The 17,322-nt window shown below is 40.4% G+C and overlaps 1 protein-coding gene across 4 annotated transcripts in view; it reads left to right on the top strand.

The window, feature by feature from the left end:
* The first annotated feature begins 330 nt into the window (after nucleotides 1-330).
* Nucleotides 331-17,322, top strand: part of LOC149309995 (outer dynein arm-docking complex subunit 2-like) — a 114,566-nt gene continuing 97,574 nt past the window's right edge. Inside the window, exons 1-7 of one of the 4 annotated variants that reach the window (XM_089533436.1) lie at nucleotides 331-452; nucleotides 2,298-2,549; nucleotides 5,420-5,577; nucleotides 6,363-6,558; nucleotides 9,034-9,140; nucleotides 10,496-10,632; nucleotides 13,059-13,175. In XM_089533436.1, the coding sequence (XP_089389562.1) occupies nucleotides 2,326-2,549; nucleotides 5,420-5,577; nucleotides 6,363-6,558; nucleotides 9,034-9,140; nucleotides 10,496-10,632; nucleotides 13,059-13,175 (939 nt within the window). In that variant the 5' untranslated portion in view covers nucleotides 331-452; nucleotides 2,298-2,325. Of the gene's footprint in view, nucleotides 453-622; nucleotides 634-2,297; nucleotides 2,550-5,419; nucleotides 5,578-6,362; nucleotides 6,559-9,033; nucleotides 9,141-10,495; nucleotides 10,633-13,058; nucleotides 13,176-17,322 lie in introns of those variants that run through there. The other 3 variants (XM_089533437.1, XM_089533434.1, XM_089533435.1) reach the window with 3 other exon arrangements.

Raw genomic sequence — 17,322 nt, 5'->3', positions numbered from 1 at the left:
GCGTAGTAATGGGGGATGGGAAGGGGGTCGAAGAAACAACAAAGTGAAAGCGCCAGCAGTGTGTGTGTGTGTATTTATATATGTGTGTGTTTCACACACAAGCATATATATATATATATACACACACACACACACTATATATATATATATATATATATATGTATGTGTGTGTGTGTGTATGTGTGTATATATATATATATATATATATGCATGCTTGTGTATATGAGGCAAGGGGCTGCCTTTTCCCCCCTCAAGGCGGCGAGGGGCCTTGCCTGTGGCGGCGGGGGAGAAGGCCTCCAACCCAAAGCAGGCTGGGGCTGAGAGGAGGGAGCGTCGTTGACGACGAGGGAGGAGGAGGCTCTTAGTGTCGGAGTAGGCCTCGCTGCGTCTCCATGGCAACCGGGCCTCTGCCTGGACTCTGAAGGGAGACGGCGAGGGAGTCCAGAAGAAGGGTTTGTGTTGCGGGGGTCCCTTCCAAAATCTGGTTTGGCACCGCTTTAACTTCTTGTCTGGCTCTTTGCTATGGAATTCTGGGAGTTGGAGTTTGTTGTGGGGCCCAGAGGGCCCCACAACAAACTCCAACTCCCAGAATTCCATAGCAAAGATCCTTAGCCATGCTTGGGCTGTTTTGAAGTAAAATGCCTTTTATTCTTTTAATAGCTGTATATTTTAAGACTGGACTTTATTATTATTAATGTTGTTGTTATTATTAAACGTTATTTATAAAGCTCTGTAGGTTTACACACAGCGCAGTACGTTAAAAAAAACAAATAAAGCGGACCTGCCAATGGTGTGCGTTCTAGGAAATGGAACACAACACAAAATTAAGACACAATTTCATTAAAAAAATGCAAACAGATTAAAATAAATGAAATAAACTTAATTTAATAAATTTAATTTAATTCCTGTTCTTCAATGCACCCCTTTTCTATGCTTTTCATTGTGTTGTTGTTTTCATATTGTGACGCTACTCTGAGTTCCAGTTCTGGGAAAAGAGCGGGATAGAAATAAATGTAATAATAGTAGTAGTAATAATAATATTTTTCTTTTGCAGTCATGCTAGTCGTCAGTCATCCTTCCCACATACAGCTGAATGTCATGCTAAGAGTTGTTGTGATGTAAACAGCTCGCTCGTACCTTCAAACAACAACATCGTCCACACAACCTAAATGTATTTACATATAGTTTTTTGTGTGTTTATTGGGCTATGTGGCCATGTTCTAGCAGAGTTTTTTTCTGACGTTTCGCCAGCATCTGTGGCTGGCATCTTCAGAGAATGCTTTGCCTGGAAAAACTGGGTGTATATATATATATATATATATATATACTGTGTGAGCCTGGGAATGCAGGAGTGATTTGCATGTGTCTTGTTCTGTGCTGATGGCTGGATGCACAGGGAAGCCATTGAAATCCACAAACACCTGGACAATTTCAACTGGAAAGAAGAAACCCTTAAAATGAACAAAATTTGGCTACCAGTCCTGAGGAATAGCAAAATAAGGACTCAGCAAATGCAAATGGGAAACCATTCAGAGTCAGGGGCTTTCCCAGCAGATAATGATCACCAATTAGCAGACATTAATCCTCGTTTGCATTAGCCTCCCAGGCTGAGGCTGGCCATCAGCACAGAACAAGACACATGCAAATCACTCCTGCATTCCCAGGCTCACACAGTATATATATACCCACTTTTTCCAGACAAGCATTCTCTGAAGATGCCAGCCACAGATGCTGGCGAAATGTCAGAAAGAAACTCTGCTAGAACATGGCCACATAGCCCAAAAACCCACAAAAAACTATGGATGCCAGCCATGAAAGCCTTTGACTTTACATATTTACATATACATTGGAGAGTATCACAAGACGTCGTTATTATACCGTTCTTACTGCGCAGTTGCAATAAGATTTTACAACACAATCATGATAAGCTTTTCAGTGGTTATCAACACTATAGAAAACAATAAAACAACCCAACATAAATGTAGGAGAATTCCAAAGAAGTCACAGTTTCTAAAACAATTCACTCTGGGAAAGCCGGAGTGAAAACACAAATGTTTAATAAACACCAGAAACATGGCAGTGTTGGGGCTGACACTTCGTGAAAAGAAAACCATTCCACAAGAAGGAAAAGCACATCTCCATGTCACTGTGAAGTATACATCATGTTTTATATTCATTCATGTGGAATAAATTACATAATGCTTATACAACATATACCTATGAATTTGTAAGCTCTAGTCATGTAACATGCTGGGACTGTGATTTTTGTTCTTGCTTTTCTCCCTCCATTTGTTAAGGCCTGTGACCCTGGGATGAGCCTTTGCCATGGGAGTGGCACTGACAAGAGCAGCTCAGTGGACTGCTGCTGGTTCTGGAACTGGTCGACTTGAAATCACACCGCTGAATGAATCTCTCTTGAACGAAATCATCAAGTTTACAGAAAGCTTTAGCAACAAACATCCCCAAGAAGCTACATTTGTCTTTAAGGAGCCGCTTCAATGGCAGACAAAGCTAGAGACTTCAGCATTTGAGTTGGGCTATGACGTCAGGTAAGACTAAGGTCAAATAATAATAATAATAATAATAATAATAATAATTATTATTATTATTATTATTATTATTATTATTTTCCTACCCACTTCTCCCCATGGATCAAGGCGGGGAACGACAATTAACAAATACATGATGTCAGTTAAAACACACATCAGTTTAAATGGACAAATAAGCTGTACACATATTGAAACAATCCACATTTAAAATTTACAGTTTAAACATCAGCTGGATAAGCCTGCTGGAAGAGACTGGTCTCTAATGCTGTTTTAAATAAGCATTTATAATGCATGTGTTTATTAAACATTAAGCCTCCTCATTCTGATGGTTGCTCTTTATTACTCCTAAATTACATTTAAAGATTTCATGCTTCTTCGGGGCTGAGTCCAATGTTCTACTTAGGGAGACCTATTTAATCAATGGGAACTTGGTAAGGGAACATCAGTCTAAATTTCATTGATTGAATGGGCCTTTATCAGTAGGAGCTAACAATTTGATTTAGACCATTGAATTTGGAGCAACTTCAATTAGTTGTGACTAATAAACCCCATTCATTTCTGTAAGTCAAGTCTAATTAGTGCTTACATTGAATTTAGCCCATTTACATTTGTCAGGTCTGACCAATGCAAAAAGGAGATTATTCCATTAGCTAAAGCTATGTTGTGTTTCTTCTTGAAGATTCAGTGTTTGGAGAAGAAAACAATAGGTTATTGAAGAGGAACAACATGATAGGGCGTTTATTTTTATACGCCCAGAGCATTTCAGTTATGAATTAAGCTCTTATAGGCATTAAACAGTAAATATGTTAGAGTAAAGAGTAACATTTGTAAAAATAATAATTCAGAAACAAAAGTTTAAAATGGAGTTGGAAAATACCACAAGGGGATCCAGTCCAACAGCAAATGATAGCAATTTAATCTTCAATATTTTATTACATAAAACATCATAGTAGATTGTCATGCTTTATTTTAATAGCACATGCTTTAAAGTCTTTATTTGTGAATTAATGTTAAACGTCCCTGACATAGGATTTCATACCAGAAACACGCTGGGCTGTCATAATAACCAGTTTTCCTAGATCTTGTTGCAGTTTGCTTTCGTTATTTTCAACCTCAAGGCCAGAAATACATATATAATACAATATTGTAACACTCTCTCTCCCTCCCTCCCTCTCTGGATGTGTGTGTGTGTGTGTGTGTGTAAACAAGCACATCCACACATGTACAGAGAGAGAAGTATGTTGTTACTGAAATATGGCAACTTATAAATATGACAACTTACACAATGTATATGTGTATACACACACACACATACGTATGTGTGTATACATACATATAAAATATACATGAGAAAATATGATGCCTACGGGGCTGTGCAGACCAGCATCTTTGGCCAGCCTGGGGCCATAGTTGGGGCATGGCATCTACACAATGCATGGCCTAACTCTGCCACCAGGCCAGTGTGACGCTGTATGCTGCACAACATGGCATGCAGCGTCATGGCACTCCTCTGGCGCTGTGTCTAGATGACACAGCGCCAAAGGAGCACCGTAAAGCTGCGGTGCTGGCAGCTATGCTGTCCTTTCCCGGCTGCAAAAAGGAATTGCTTTTTGCGGCTCCTTTTTGCGCTGCGGAAAGGCCAGATTGCTGCCACAGCATGCAGTTGCCACGACCCCGATCTGGTAAACATGGAGGTGACTGCCAGCCACCCCACCAGACCTAAAAAGTTGTTATGCGTCAACCCAAAAAAGTAAAGTCCAGAAGGACACTCTAGTGTGAAGCAGTTGATTTGAAATTCATACAAAAATTTGGCACATAGCATTTGAGTCCAACAAATCATGGGCATGTCTAGCTTATTATTATAGAAAGCAGTTGTCCCCTCCTCCCCCCTTCTTTAACTACTTACTTTATTAATTTGGTTGTATCTACATATAAAACTGGCTGCTAATCAGAAGTGGGTCATGCTGGTTGGATTTCATTCATTACATTGGATTTTTATTCATTTGTGCTTAACTGTCCACTGTTTTTAACTCAGGAAATTATCCTTTGCTTTACTTGACCCTGTAGTCTTACCTTTTAAAAATAAAATAATGAAAACAAGCACAAATTTATTTTATTTTCTTAGTACCTTTCCAAATTCCAATGTAGCATACTTGGGTAGAGTTCTATGCCAAGAAATTGAATTCAGAGCAGGACTAGACAAATTATATAGATACCAGTGGATTTACATAGGTAAATTGGAATTTACAAGACTAGGGACTTCTAGAAGACAGGGATTATTAAAGGGAAGGTGCTAGTTCAGCTTTCTAAACAAATGCTGTTCCCAAGTGCAACCCTTCTGTTTTTTTCTCATATGAGTAAATAACTACCATTCACTCCCATGAGAAAAAGAAAAAAATCTGTACTACTCTTGAGAAACTGCCAAGATGGGAACTGACTCCTTATACTGGGTGACCTAGTCTCCACATAGCTCCTTCTGTGCTCCTCCCACATCTAAACGTTGAGTATTTCTTTTTCTAAATGCTGTATTATTCTTGTAACAAGATTCTGTTTGTAGAATCTCAGCCATTTAAAAGTAAAGCTAGCTTTGCCTCCAAGCTTGTGTTCTTATAGACGAGAAGGTGACGAGAACATGCTATTTAATTTCAAGCCCCCACCCCCCTACCAGGTTTGTGTGAATATTTTAATCTTTTTGTTGCTCCGTTTTCTATTATTCAAATATATCACAATTTTAGATCTCCTGGCAAAATGTTTGAATTCTGTATGCTTTATTAGGAACGACTTTCAACAGTATTTTCATAGCTGTAGTCTATTCAAAAATTTTCCAGTTATGAATTCTTGCCTATTAAGGTCTTATTTTCTTCCTCCAGTGAAAAAATGGTTCAGTCTCAAGAAAGAGACAAAGATGGGCAGCCACTGCTACTGATCAAAGGATCAACTATCAGCGTTCGCACTTTTGGGCAGCTGTCTCGTTTGCTTCGTGTGGCTGCAGAGAAGAAGCTAAAGGAAGCACAGGCATGCCTTGAAGGTATGCCTTCTGTCTTTGGCCATATACCACAGTGCCTCTGAATTATACAGGGAGGCAGATTTCCATCCTCATACTTCATGCCATGCAACGGGATTTTGTAGCATCTTTGAGACGCTGAAGCAGACAGCCCAGAAGGAGCAGCCAAAGGCCGCTCTGGCTGCGATTGAGCTGGGACTGCGGCGACTGCATAGCCCGCTTTCAAATATGGCTGGTGCCACAATCCTGAATGGGCCGCTGGCAAAAATGAATTAAACCACTCCAGAATAGTCTAGTTCCCGCTGCCTCAGTGTGGCTTTGGAATGACTTCTGGCTGCTTTGGGGATGTGCGTCATCTGAACACCATGTCCCCAAAGTGGCCAGAAGCTACTTCTTTTGCACATCTGTTTCAGGCCTGAAATAAAAAGTTTATCACATAAGCTTTCATAGATTGGGTCCACATTGTCAGATGCAACTCCATGCCATGTTTTGTTTCACATATACTTTAACAGTCAGAGTATAACAACATATACTTTAACAATGTAGAGACAGAATTTTTTTGCTTCTACACTCTACATCCTTCATGTGGCAAGGACATACAGTACCACTAGGGAAACCTCTCTGGGAAAGCAGGTTTTTTCTTGACTCAGAATTAGAAGCAATACGTTAAAATTAGATAATCCTTAATGATAATTAAAATATTATGATCTCACAGGGCATGCATAGCTATTTTATGATTAATCAGGCCCATGTATTTCCTAACATGGTGTTTATCTGAATTTTTTTATACAAATACGAATTACTTGTAGCCAATAGAGATCCCATTGTGAACATTCTTGGTCCTGGATATGGGACGGTCGAAGGAGAGGATCTGTCCATGCTTCGCTTATTAGACAAAGTGAAAAAAGATGATGCATCTGATAATGAAATGAAAATGAAAATTTCCCTGCTCCTTCAGCAGTTGGATATGCAGCTACTCAACAGCTCTTTAAAACAGATTTCACAGTGAGTATATTTCAGAACTTTGTTTGAAGTATTGCATCCCACTTTTGTAGGTTCAAAGGCTCTCAAAGAGGCTAACATTAAACTTTCATTTTAAGGAAATGGAAATATACTTTTACATCTGCTAATTTAAAACCTAAACAGCAGAAATAAAGGGCATAGAAATATCTGTACTGTTTATGTGGAAGTAATGTTGAGTTCTTTATAACTGTGCTGTAAAGATACCTAGACTTTGATCCTAGAATTAGTGGACATATTTGTGCTCCTGGAAGAGCTTAGGTATCTTAGGAGCACAGGAAAATCAAGCATGCAGGAATATTCCTGAATAAAAGTGCCCGGCCACAGAATGACTGCCCCCCACATCATGTATCAGCCCACCGCTCTGTCCTCGCTGTATTTTTATTGTGTTTTTAATAGATGTTTTAAATTGTAACTTGTTTAATCTTGTTTTAAGGGGGGGGGGGAATTTGGGATATAAATTTGTAAATGTGGATTTTAACGTGTTGTAAGCCGCTTTGATTGTCTGGTCACAGAAAAGCGGGATATAAATAAAAGTTTTATTTATTTATTTATTTATTATATAGGAATGTCCATGAACACAAATACACGAACCATGCAAGAACATGAGAATACCAAGGAATGGCAAGAGCACTGGTCACTTAAGACCAGAATGTTTTGGAATGTTTCCCAAAAGGGAAAGCTGTACTTGTACTAGATACATTTTACTTCTAGATCATCAACTGAGAATCTAATCAAGCTAGGGGTGCCTTGCCTTTGCAGGTTAGCTGTGATTGCCAGATGCAGGATACTTTGGAGGAATCCAGCTCTTTGATTGAATGTATTCACAGTGGAACACACTCCCTTAGAGAGTGGTGGAGTCTTCTTCCTTGGAGGTCTTTAAGTAGAGTCTGGATGGCCATCTGTTGGGGATGCTTTGATTGTGCTTTCCTGCATGGCAGAAGGTTGGACTGGATGGCCCTTGTGGTCTCTTCCAATTCTGTGATTCTATGATTCTATGACTATTCAATGGGGAGAGAGCCAGCATAGTGTAGTTGCTTTGTGCTTTGGACTACGACTCTGGAGACCAGGGTACAAATCCCTGCTCAACTGTGGAAACCTGTTGGTTGAACTTGGGCAAATCACACCCTCTCATCCTCAAAGGAGGGCAAAAGCAACCCATCCTGAACAAATCTTGTCAAGAAAATCCTGTGATAGGTTTACCATAAGGTGAAATCGACTTGAAGGTACACAGCAACAGCATTTAATGAGGAAGCATAATAAAGGCGGGTTATAGACCGCCGCTTTGAGGCGGTCTGCCGCCGTTTGCTCCGTAAGGGAGCCGTCGCAGCCACACCGCGCGGTTCCCTTGCGGAGCAAAAAAGAAGCTCCAAAATGGAGCTTCTTTCTGTGGCGCCCTAATGACGTCGCAAGGCGCCGCACAGCGTCCGATACGTAAAGATGGCGCCGGCCGTGTGGAATGGCCAGCGCCATATTGTATGGACAGAGTCCGTATTAGAGCCAGGGGCGTCTAGAAGAGACGCCCCTTTTTTAAAATGGGACGTCCTGCGGACGTCCCAAGTGCCGGTCTGTAACCGGCCCAACTTTGACATACACTGTTGGGGATATATGTTGTTATAATTGTATCATTTATGTTGTAAACCACTATGCTCTATATAGGAATAGCGGTATATAAATAAACTGTCATTCATTCATTCATTCATTCATTCATACAGAAGTCACACCATTATTAGAGAGAAAGGCTTTTTCTTAGGACTTTATCACACCTGAGGAATTTCTCTTAATTTCGAATGAAAAGAAAGTGGGGCCAGAACACATTCACGTGAATTCGCTAATTCAGAGAATTTATATGAATGCGGATTGCGTTCGAACTGGCTTCCCATTGCCTGAAAATAGCGTGCCATTGCCCAAATTTTGCGTGTGGTAGTCTACCATGCAATAACGTTAAACCCCATGATTGTGTTCAGATTGCCATTGGATTATACTTCCAATTTCCCTTGTCTGATAAACTCCCTAGAGTACAACAAGAATGGTTTGAAAATTTAGGTTTGCCCTTCAGTCTCACCCTCAGTATATAAATATTTTCCCTGATCATAAGTCAGCTGAAGCTTCAGTCTGCAATCCTGTGCACATTTAGTTGGAAGTAAATCCCATAGACCTCAGTGGGACTAATTTCTGAGTATATATGCAAAGAATTGTACTGTGCAACTGTAAATCCTGTCTTTCTGAGGAAAAAGGGGAACTGAATCCAGGCATTCCACTGCTATGGATAAGAATCTCTGAATTGGGTCCAATGAGCTCTTGTCAGAAAGAGACACATGCCCAATAAGCCTGGACAATTTCCATAGTTTTCTTTTTCTGGGGCATGGTTTAAGAAAAAAAAGGTTTTTGTTTGTTTCAAGTTAACTGTGCAAATACCTTCTCAGTTACTAGAATGTAACTAATTTATTCTATTTACAGAGAAGTGAGGTTAACCCCAGCTGCTGTGAAAAATGAAATAGAATTGCTTAAACATTTCTCTGGGGCAATAGAAGATGCTGTCCTTGAATCACTGGAATATACATCAGGTCCAAACTCTCTTTTTATTTTTACCATATATTTTTTTTAAATCAAATATTTGTAGTAAATAATAAAGCTAGAACAAGAGTTCTTAACCTTTTTTGGTCCATTGGCACATTTGGAAATTGGAAAAAAAATGTCATGGAAGTGTGTTGCTAATTATAAAATGCCTGTCTTGTGAGCCTGCTGGACAGAAAGACAAATAACCTGCCCAAGAAATGGCATGGGAGGCTCAGTCTAAGCACGATATACCAAACCACATATTTGACCTAACAAACCACAACAAAATACACATTTCATGAAAGGACTACTGAGAAGGCAGGCTGATGAAGTCAGGCAGGGCTATGGTTTAATGCTAAGCTACATACAGGACAAGATAATACTCATTTCACAAGAAAGTGAACCAGTTGATTTCCCCAGATCAAGTCTAAATGAAACAAAATCCTCTAAAATGAATGTATTATCCAGTAAACAGGTCTCCCATAAATCTGTTTTTCCTAAAATCATCACCCAAGTCAGTGGCTCATTACTTAACACTTCATGGACTTATTTTCTCTCTGCCAGGTAACTCAGACACACACATCCTTCATGAATCTTTTTCTCTTTTTCTCCCTCCCAGATAATTCTCTCTAAACAATCTTTCTTTCCCCACCATATACAGCCAAATGCACATAAACAACACACCACCTTCCTCCTGCTCTTTCTTACTATGCTCCTCCCCATTCCTTCTCATCTCAGCTCCATTTGCTCACTGTTGCTTTTCTGTCCCCACTGTACTCTGTGCACTCTTGTAACTTTTCACTCTGGCCCTAGCTGCTCCCTAAGCCCCTGTACCTCCCACTGTATTCCCTGCCCAAACTCTCAACCCCACCTCCTGTCCTCTAGTTGTCCTGTAGCCTTCCCAAACATCCCCATAGTGTTCTGTATCCCTCCTCCAGATTGCCAGGAACCAGGAAATGCATTATATTTTTTCTCTAGGGCAATTAGGTGTTCTGTACAATGTAGTTTTGGCCCAGATTCCAGCTGCCCAACTATTTAATTTTGTCAAAGTGGGGAAATTAACATGACAGACCAAGGGCAGGGAAGGGTGCATATGCCACAGGAGATGTTTCTGTCTGTTTGCACTGCATTGTGGAAGCACAAGGAGAAGTATGTGTAGAGTCAACATTCTCAAATGGCTTTCTGATTCACGTTAGAAACCTCACATCAGCTATGCCCTCATGCCTCTCCATGGTGATTTGGAAGGTAATGAATAAGGACTTCGGGTTTATATTACTATTAAAATGGAAATATATTTCATGTTGCTTTGCTTACTTCATTAATAACAAACATGGACCAAATTATTGCTCTTAATTATTTACAGACTATGAATTTGCCAATGGATGCCGTGCCCCACCTTGGAGACAGGTTCATGGGGAAATTTGCTATTTGACTATTAAACCACGTGACGCAGATCTTATGTATGTCACTTGCAGCACAGCTGGAGTATTTTTAAATGGAGTGAGTAGTACTTTATTCAAGGGCAGAGAGTAAAAAATTACACTACAGTGATGCCTAAATACAAGAAAATGGCTTATGTTAACTTAGGCTGGATCCACACTGCATAAATAATCCAGTTTGATACCACTTTAACTGTCATGGCTCAGTGCTGTGGAATTCTGAGAACTGTAGTTTTGTGAGGCATTGAGCCTTCTCTGTCAGAGAATTCTAGTGACTCACACAACTACAAATCCCAGGATTCCATAGCAATGAGCCATAGCAGCTAAAGTGGTGTCAAACTGGATTATTTCTGCAGTGCGGATGCAGTCCTCGATTATAGATGAAGAGCCTTGTTGGAGTGAGGGCCAAATTCCCTTCACCTTAGCCCTTGCTGGAATGGATGGTCTGATTGAATGGGACTGTATTCCTGACATGACAGAAGAGAAGTTTGGCTGATGGCTGGTTTCACTGGACACAAGCTTTCCTCATCCTGGTTAAACATGTGCTCAGAGAATCAGACTGTCCAACCAAGATGCCTGATAGAAGTAATGCTTTCCCAGCATGAACCTTATTTGAAGCAGTTTTGCCTGTCCCATACTTGCAATAGGTGAAGGGAATCTGGATGTGTGAATCACTGAGTACACTGCTGGCCCTCCCAGTTACTGACGATAACAGTAGCAATTCTCCTTTGTGCATAACTCACAATCTTAAATGGGAAGACAAGCAGTGCAGGAGGCATCCCTGTTTTTATTTCATATTACTGATCAGAGACAACTACAGGGATCCCCCTCCCTGTTAGCCTTGGTTGTGAGGTGCACAGGTTACTTGGAGAGGGGTAGTGTCTTGGTATGAGGCTTTGCAGGTCAAATGAGAAACGTCTAACAGCCAGAGATTATTTGTTCCTGATCAAGACATTACTGCTTTTTTCAACTCTTTAACCATACTGTGAAGTGGCTTCACTGGAAAAAGTGCTCCTTGACTTTCTCTTGAAGCAATATTTCATTCTCAAGCAATAACAGAAGGGTACAATTCTCTACTACCAAACCAGTGTAGTGGTAATCTACACTGCCTCATCAGTAATGTAGACTCAGATCAATTGACTTGGACATACTGTAAGTTGTACTCAAATAGCATCAATGACTTGGCATGGACTTTGACGTGACAAAAATGTCATACTGACTTGACTAGAGACTTGTATATTTTTAGTGACTGACATGCTGGTGTCATTCTCTTTGAGAAGCAGGCAAAACCTACCTCCAAAGTGTGGGACGTATTTCTTGGATGGAAACAGCAAATGTGTTAGGCAATGGGCTTGAGGCAGAAGGGCCCTTCTAAAGTTTTTGAAAAACTTAAAAAGGCTTCTCTGATGTGCAGAAGGGACAGGTTGCCAAGCAAAGCTTAACCTCCACATCAAGCCCATTGATTATCGCATTTGCTGTTCCCTCCGAGAAATGCACTCCACCTCCTTTTTTTCTGTTAAAAGTTGGCTTGCAGACATGAGCTCGACTTGAGACTTGACTTGAAAGTATCTTACAAGGACTTGAGACTCAGCTTGAGATCTGAAGGTAGAGACTAGTTGAGACTTGACTTCAGACTTGGACTAAAAGTCTTGAGTACATCACTGCAATTCTTTACACTTTTTACATGTTCTTTGCACATGCTGTCTTTTATGTTGTGCATTAACCTATCCTGTTTATAATCCAGTTTATGAATCAGGAAACAAATAGTTCTCCACTATGATACTAATGATGATGTGGAATGTATCAGTATTATTGGTGAAATAATATAAGACTTCATGGTGAAACAGACTGGCAGGAAGAAGTTGCCAAAAGCTGCTCTGGAGCCACGGCGAACACACCCTGAGGGCATCCGCTATCACAATCCCAATGGACCACATTTGGAAAACAGATGTTTCTTTGGGGGCCACCTTAAGCGACCTTGGCACAACCCAGAGGCAGCTTCCAGGTGCTCTAGGAGCGTGTATCATTTAAATGCCATACCCCCGAAAAAGCTGGAAGCTGCTCCCTTCTACCTGTCTGTTTCAGGCCTTCATGATGTTTAAGGGGAAGATATAGTCCTTAATAAATACTGCTGTTTTAGAAAGCAAAACTGCTATGAGACAATAAACTGGGATTATAAATTGTCTCTGAAATAGGTGAAAAAAATAATGTTACAACGAGTTTCATACTGGCTGAGCACTTGCACCTACTTTGATAAACGTCAAGAGAAATTACAGAATAGGATGGATTGAATCACGCTCTATAAATTCAGAACGATGTTTGCAATCTGTGGACCACTGGAAGTAAAATCCCAATGACTCTGTGGGGTTTACTTCTGAGTATACAAAACATTACCGTGCACATCTGTGTTCCTGAACATGAATGAAACTTTTGATATGTGTGACTAGGCAAGACTGGGAAATAACCTCATGTTTGCTTTTCTTACAGGGACGGGAAAAAGAGAGGGATGAAATAAATTATGAGAGAAAGAGTGATATATATAAAGACCTTGTTTCATTTTTAAGAGAAAGATCACCAGTGTTTGTAGACAATATGGCTAAGCAGGTATGCATTTTTGTCTCTGATACTTATTCCCAAATGATCTGCCTTAAGCTAACATCCTGTTGGTGCATTATGCTAATATAGGTGATGCAATGATGTAGCAGTTATGGGAGTAAAAAGGCCATGGACACAACTGTGGTGGAGGAAGGCAGAGAAAGTTGCCAATGTTAGAAGAGAGATCTCATGTGCAACGTAAATCTGAAAATCCTGGCATCTGGGTGGGTTGTCAAAGCCAGAATGTTCTGGGAAGGATGGCTTGAAAAATCACCAATGCCACGAAACTAGCAATTTTCTAACCTAGCCTTCCTAGAACAAGCTGGCTTTGAGGGCATACTCATAAGCTAGGTACTGCAGAAATGACCTGCTTGAGAATTGACAGCTTTTTGTACTAATGGCGGTAGCGATTATTGTTACTGGGCAAACCTTCAGAAACCGTAATGGTCCATTACACTAGACACATAGTGCACCAACATGATTTTGTCCATAGTATAAACAATTTGCACCTTGCACATTTTTATACAGACGTGGCTGTGTTTTTAAGGTGATTGTGGTTCATTCTGTTTATATCACATACTTCTGCAGTCACTGAGATATGTGCCATTAAAACATAACAGTAGAAAAAGGAGTTTAGCTAGCTATTTAAGGTACCATACCAATATATGTGCATTTCAGGAATAATTAATGTCTGGTTTATTGTTCTATTATAAATCATGGCCTGAATTTTGTTTGAGGTCTCAAGAAGAGGAGGCTCACTGAATTACTTGTTCAGTGCACTTACACAAATCCCATTCATTTGTGGAGCTACTCTAGCAAAAAGCACCAATAGGATTCCCTTCCATAAAAGAATTTGCCTCCTCATGGTTACTTTTATTCATTCCATCCCACCATTCCTTTATCTATATCCCTAACCCTAAGTATGGAGGCCAGTGTGGTGTAGTAGTTTGATTGTTGGACTACAACTCTGAAGATTAAGGTCTGATTTCCCACTTGAGCATATAAAAATCCACTGGGTAACCTTGGGCAAGTCACACTCTCTCAGCTTCAGAGGATGGCAGTGACACCCCCCCCCCCCAAGAAATATGTCATGAAAACCCTATGATAGGTTTGCCTTAAGGTCGCTATAAGTTTTAAAAAATGCCTATTATTATTATTATTATTATTATTATTATTATTATTAGGTGTTAGCCAAATGTGATGAAAAGGTTTATTGCAAAAGAAATTGCTAGAATTTAGTGCTATGGATAATGTTTGGTAATCTCGGTGTTTGGTTTTTTACTGAAAACTGAATGAGGCCATATTAATGTGACTTTATGGAAACTGAATGTGACCATTAATTATGGATAGTTGTAGGACTAAATCCAGTGACACTCCCATGCAGTCCTCTGTGCCACTCCAAAAACAGCTGTGGAAAGTCTACCATCTTTTCAGAGTAGATAGTAGGATTGCATGTGGGGCTGCAGCAGAAATACGGATTAGTCCCCTCCTGATTCCACTGACAGGAGCAGTTCCACAGTGGAAGAATCCCATGGATCCTGGTCATATCTAATTTGTAAAAGATTTTTCACCAAGCATTCGTTTGCAAGTTATGCTCATTTTTGTGGAACTAACATTCCAAGGAAGCAAAGCAAGTTTGGGATTGCTGCAGTTGGCAAAACCCATCTGCTCCTCTTTCAACCTTCTGCAGATGGTTTTCCTTTAAGCACTGGTATAATTTTTAAAGCAGGAAAATATCATATTTTAATGAAAAAGGTCAACTGTCTTTGACAATGCTTTAAATAATCAGAACCATTCCTCTTGTTAACTTCATCCCTTCTGATTTGAATAAAAGGAATATTCCTTATTTTATAAGAATTGTCTTTGATTTAAGCCTCAGACACAAGTGAGGTATTTCCAGCTCATACAGCCATGTGTTGCCAGTATGCTGCAGAAGCTTTAAAATTTAAGTGTTATTGGCTAGTCAGAATAAGAAATATATTTTACTCCTTAGAATAAAGTTCACACAGTAGTTATTAATTAAAGTTATAACATAGTTCTCATAACAAGCTTTTGCTTTTTTGAGAGTTTGCACGTTGGAGGAAAATTCATTTTAAGGGACCTAAAAATCAGCTGTGCTTTGAAAAAAGGGGAGCAAACTCATTTACTCAAGGGTGGTGAGCTTTGGGCTGCCTCTACAGTTACTCTACAGTTCCTTCTCCACCACCACAAAAGGTGCTGTCTAGTTTGGGAACATCATTTAGGCAGCATCCACACTGCAGAAATAATCCAGTTTGACACCACTTTAACTGTCATGGCTTAATGCTGTGGAGTTCTTGGAATTGTAGTTTGGTGAGACATTTAGCCTTCTGTGTCAGAGAGCTCTGGTATCACAAGAAACTACAGTTCCCAGAATTCTGTAGCATTGATCCATGGCAATTAAAGTGGTGTCAAACTGGATTATTTCTGCAATGTTATTGCATGTTCAGTGCAACAGAAAAGGCTGCAGCAGGAGAGGAAATCAGAAATGTCTTCAGACATACGCAGAGAACATATATGTCTTTAACGTGTACTAGGGGGCTTTTGGAATGCAGCTGTATTTAGGAAGAAGTTGTACAAACTTCTCAATTTTCTAACTATATAAAAATAATTATATCTATATGTAGATTACTTTTTATTTGAAGAAGTCTTTATGTATTTCTACAGTGCGCCCGCGCCATACGTGGGCGCGCCATACGCGGCCTTGAGCATATGCGCTTAAGCCGCGGCGCGCGCGCGGGGCAGAAGGGGCGGCGCGTCCCATTCAGTTGAATGGGCGCGCGCGCCCGTTGTGGCCCACACTGCCGCACCGCCGCGCACGAGCCCCATTGTTTGCAATGGGGCTCGAGCATAGGCGGAATTTGCCTTACGCGGAGGGATCCGGAATGGATCCCCCCCGTAAGGCGAGGATGGACTGTATATCGAAATGTTATGATATTATAAAAAAGATTTGGGCCTAAATCCAATTTGCTTATCAGAAATAGAGCAGAAGCACTGAATGATGTGGTGTTTACATTCCCCAGTGCAGAGCAATTGGTTCATGGTGTTTATCATCTAGTACATGAATTTAGGCTTATATGTTCCAAATAATTTGAAATTATTTAACTGGGATTTTTTTTAATCCTAAAGGCCAGTTATGTAGTTAATTAAACTTGTGTTGTTCAGTGTAATTTATCAGAACAGTTTGAGATTTGGAATTGTGATTTCACCAGATATAATATAGCTTCCTTGTTAAATTGGATGACCTCAACCAAAACACAAGCTTAAAAGTATGGAAGCTGCTTGTTGCTACTTGTTAATTAAACCAGACTAAATTGGCTTTCAAGCAGTACTTGCTACATTATGTGCACTACAATAATATTTTGCTAAATGTTCCCCTAAATCTAGTGTACTTTGGCTGTTTAGTGGCAATCATGTTTGCTTTCATTATCGCTACAAAAGATCATGCTATAGTCCTCTTGTTATTTTGTGAATATGTCTTCAGGATCATCTGACTACTCTAGATATGATATCCAGTCTGCAGATGGTAGCTTAGATCCTGCATTGTAATATAAAGTTCAGCAGGTGGAACTACTTTACATCTCTCCTCTGAACTCTCTCCCCTAGACTCACCATTTGGCTGTTTCAGCCCCTTTATGGCCATTCAGTGGCTAGGGTGGGGAATCTGAGAAGCATCTGGATATGTTCCCACAGCCAGACACAAACTGATGTCAGCTGCTGAGATATGCTAGGTCCGTATCTTCTAGAGGTCTCAGCAGGTGATGTCCTCATTTTGCATCTGGCTGTGGGGATTTTGGCCCGGAACAGACGATTCAAATGTGCCATGCTCGCACCGATTTTAGGCTTAGGGACCACACACCAACTGCACGGTCCCTAACACTAGTACATGCCGGTGGTGCAATAATGGCAGTGTCCAGTACATCGCGGCACATCCATTACATCACAAGTGCACCATGGCGCACCCGTGACATAACAATAGCGGTGCAAAAAGAACCCGATTTTTCTGGGTTCTTTTTACTCCGGAGTGACGGCACGTGGTTTGGGGTCTGCACCGTCCCTCCAGAATAAAAACAGGTGCCTGAAAACCGCAGTTTCTCAGTGGTCTGTACTCCCCCTTTGTAAGACATTTCTTTGTTTC

The sequence above is a fragment of the Sceloporus occidentalis genome, unplaced genomic scaffold, assembly GCF_023333645.1.
Source record: "Sceloporus occidentalis isolate IW3139 unplaced genomic scaffold, rSceOcc1.0.p SCAF_7, whole genome shotgun sequence".
In the NCBI taxonomy this organism is placed as follows: Eukaryota; Metazoa; Chordata; class Lepidosauria; order Squamata; family Phrynosomatidae; genus Sceloporus; species Sceloporus occidentalis.
This window is presented reverse-complemented; position numbering and strand designations above follow the sequence as displayed.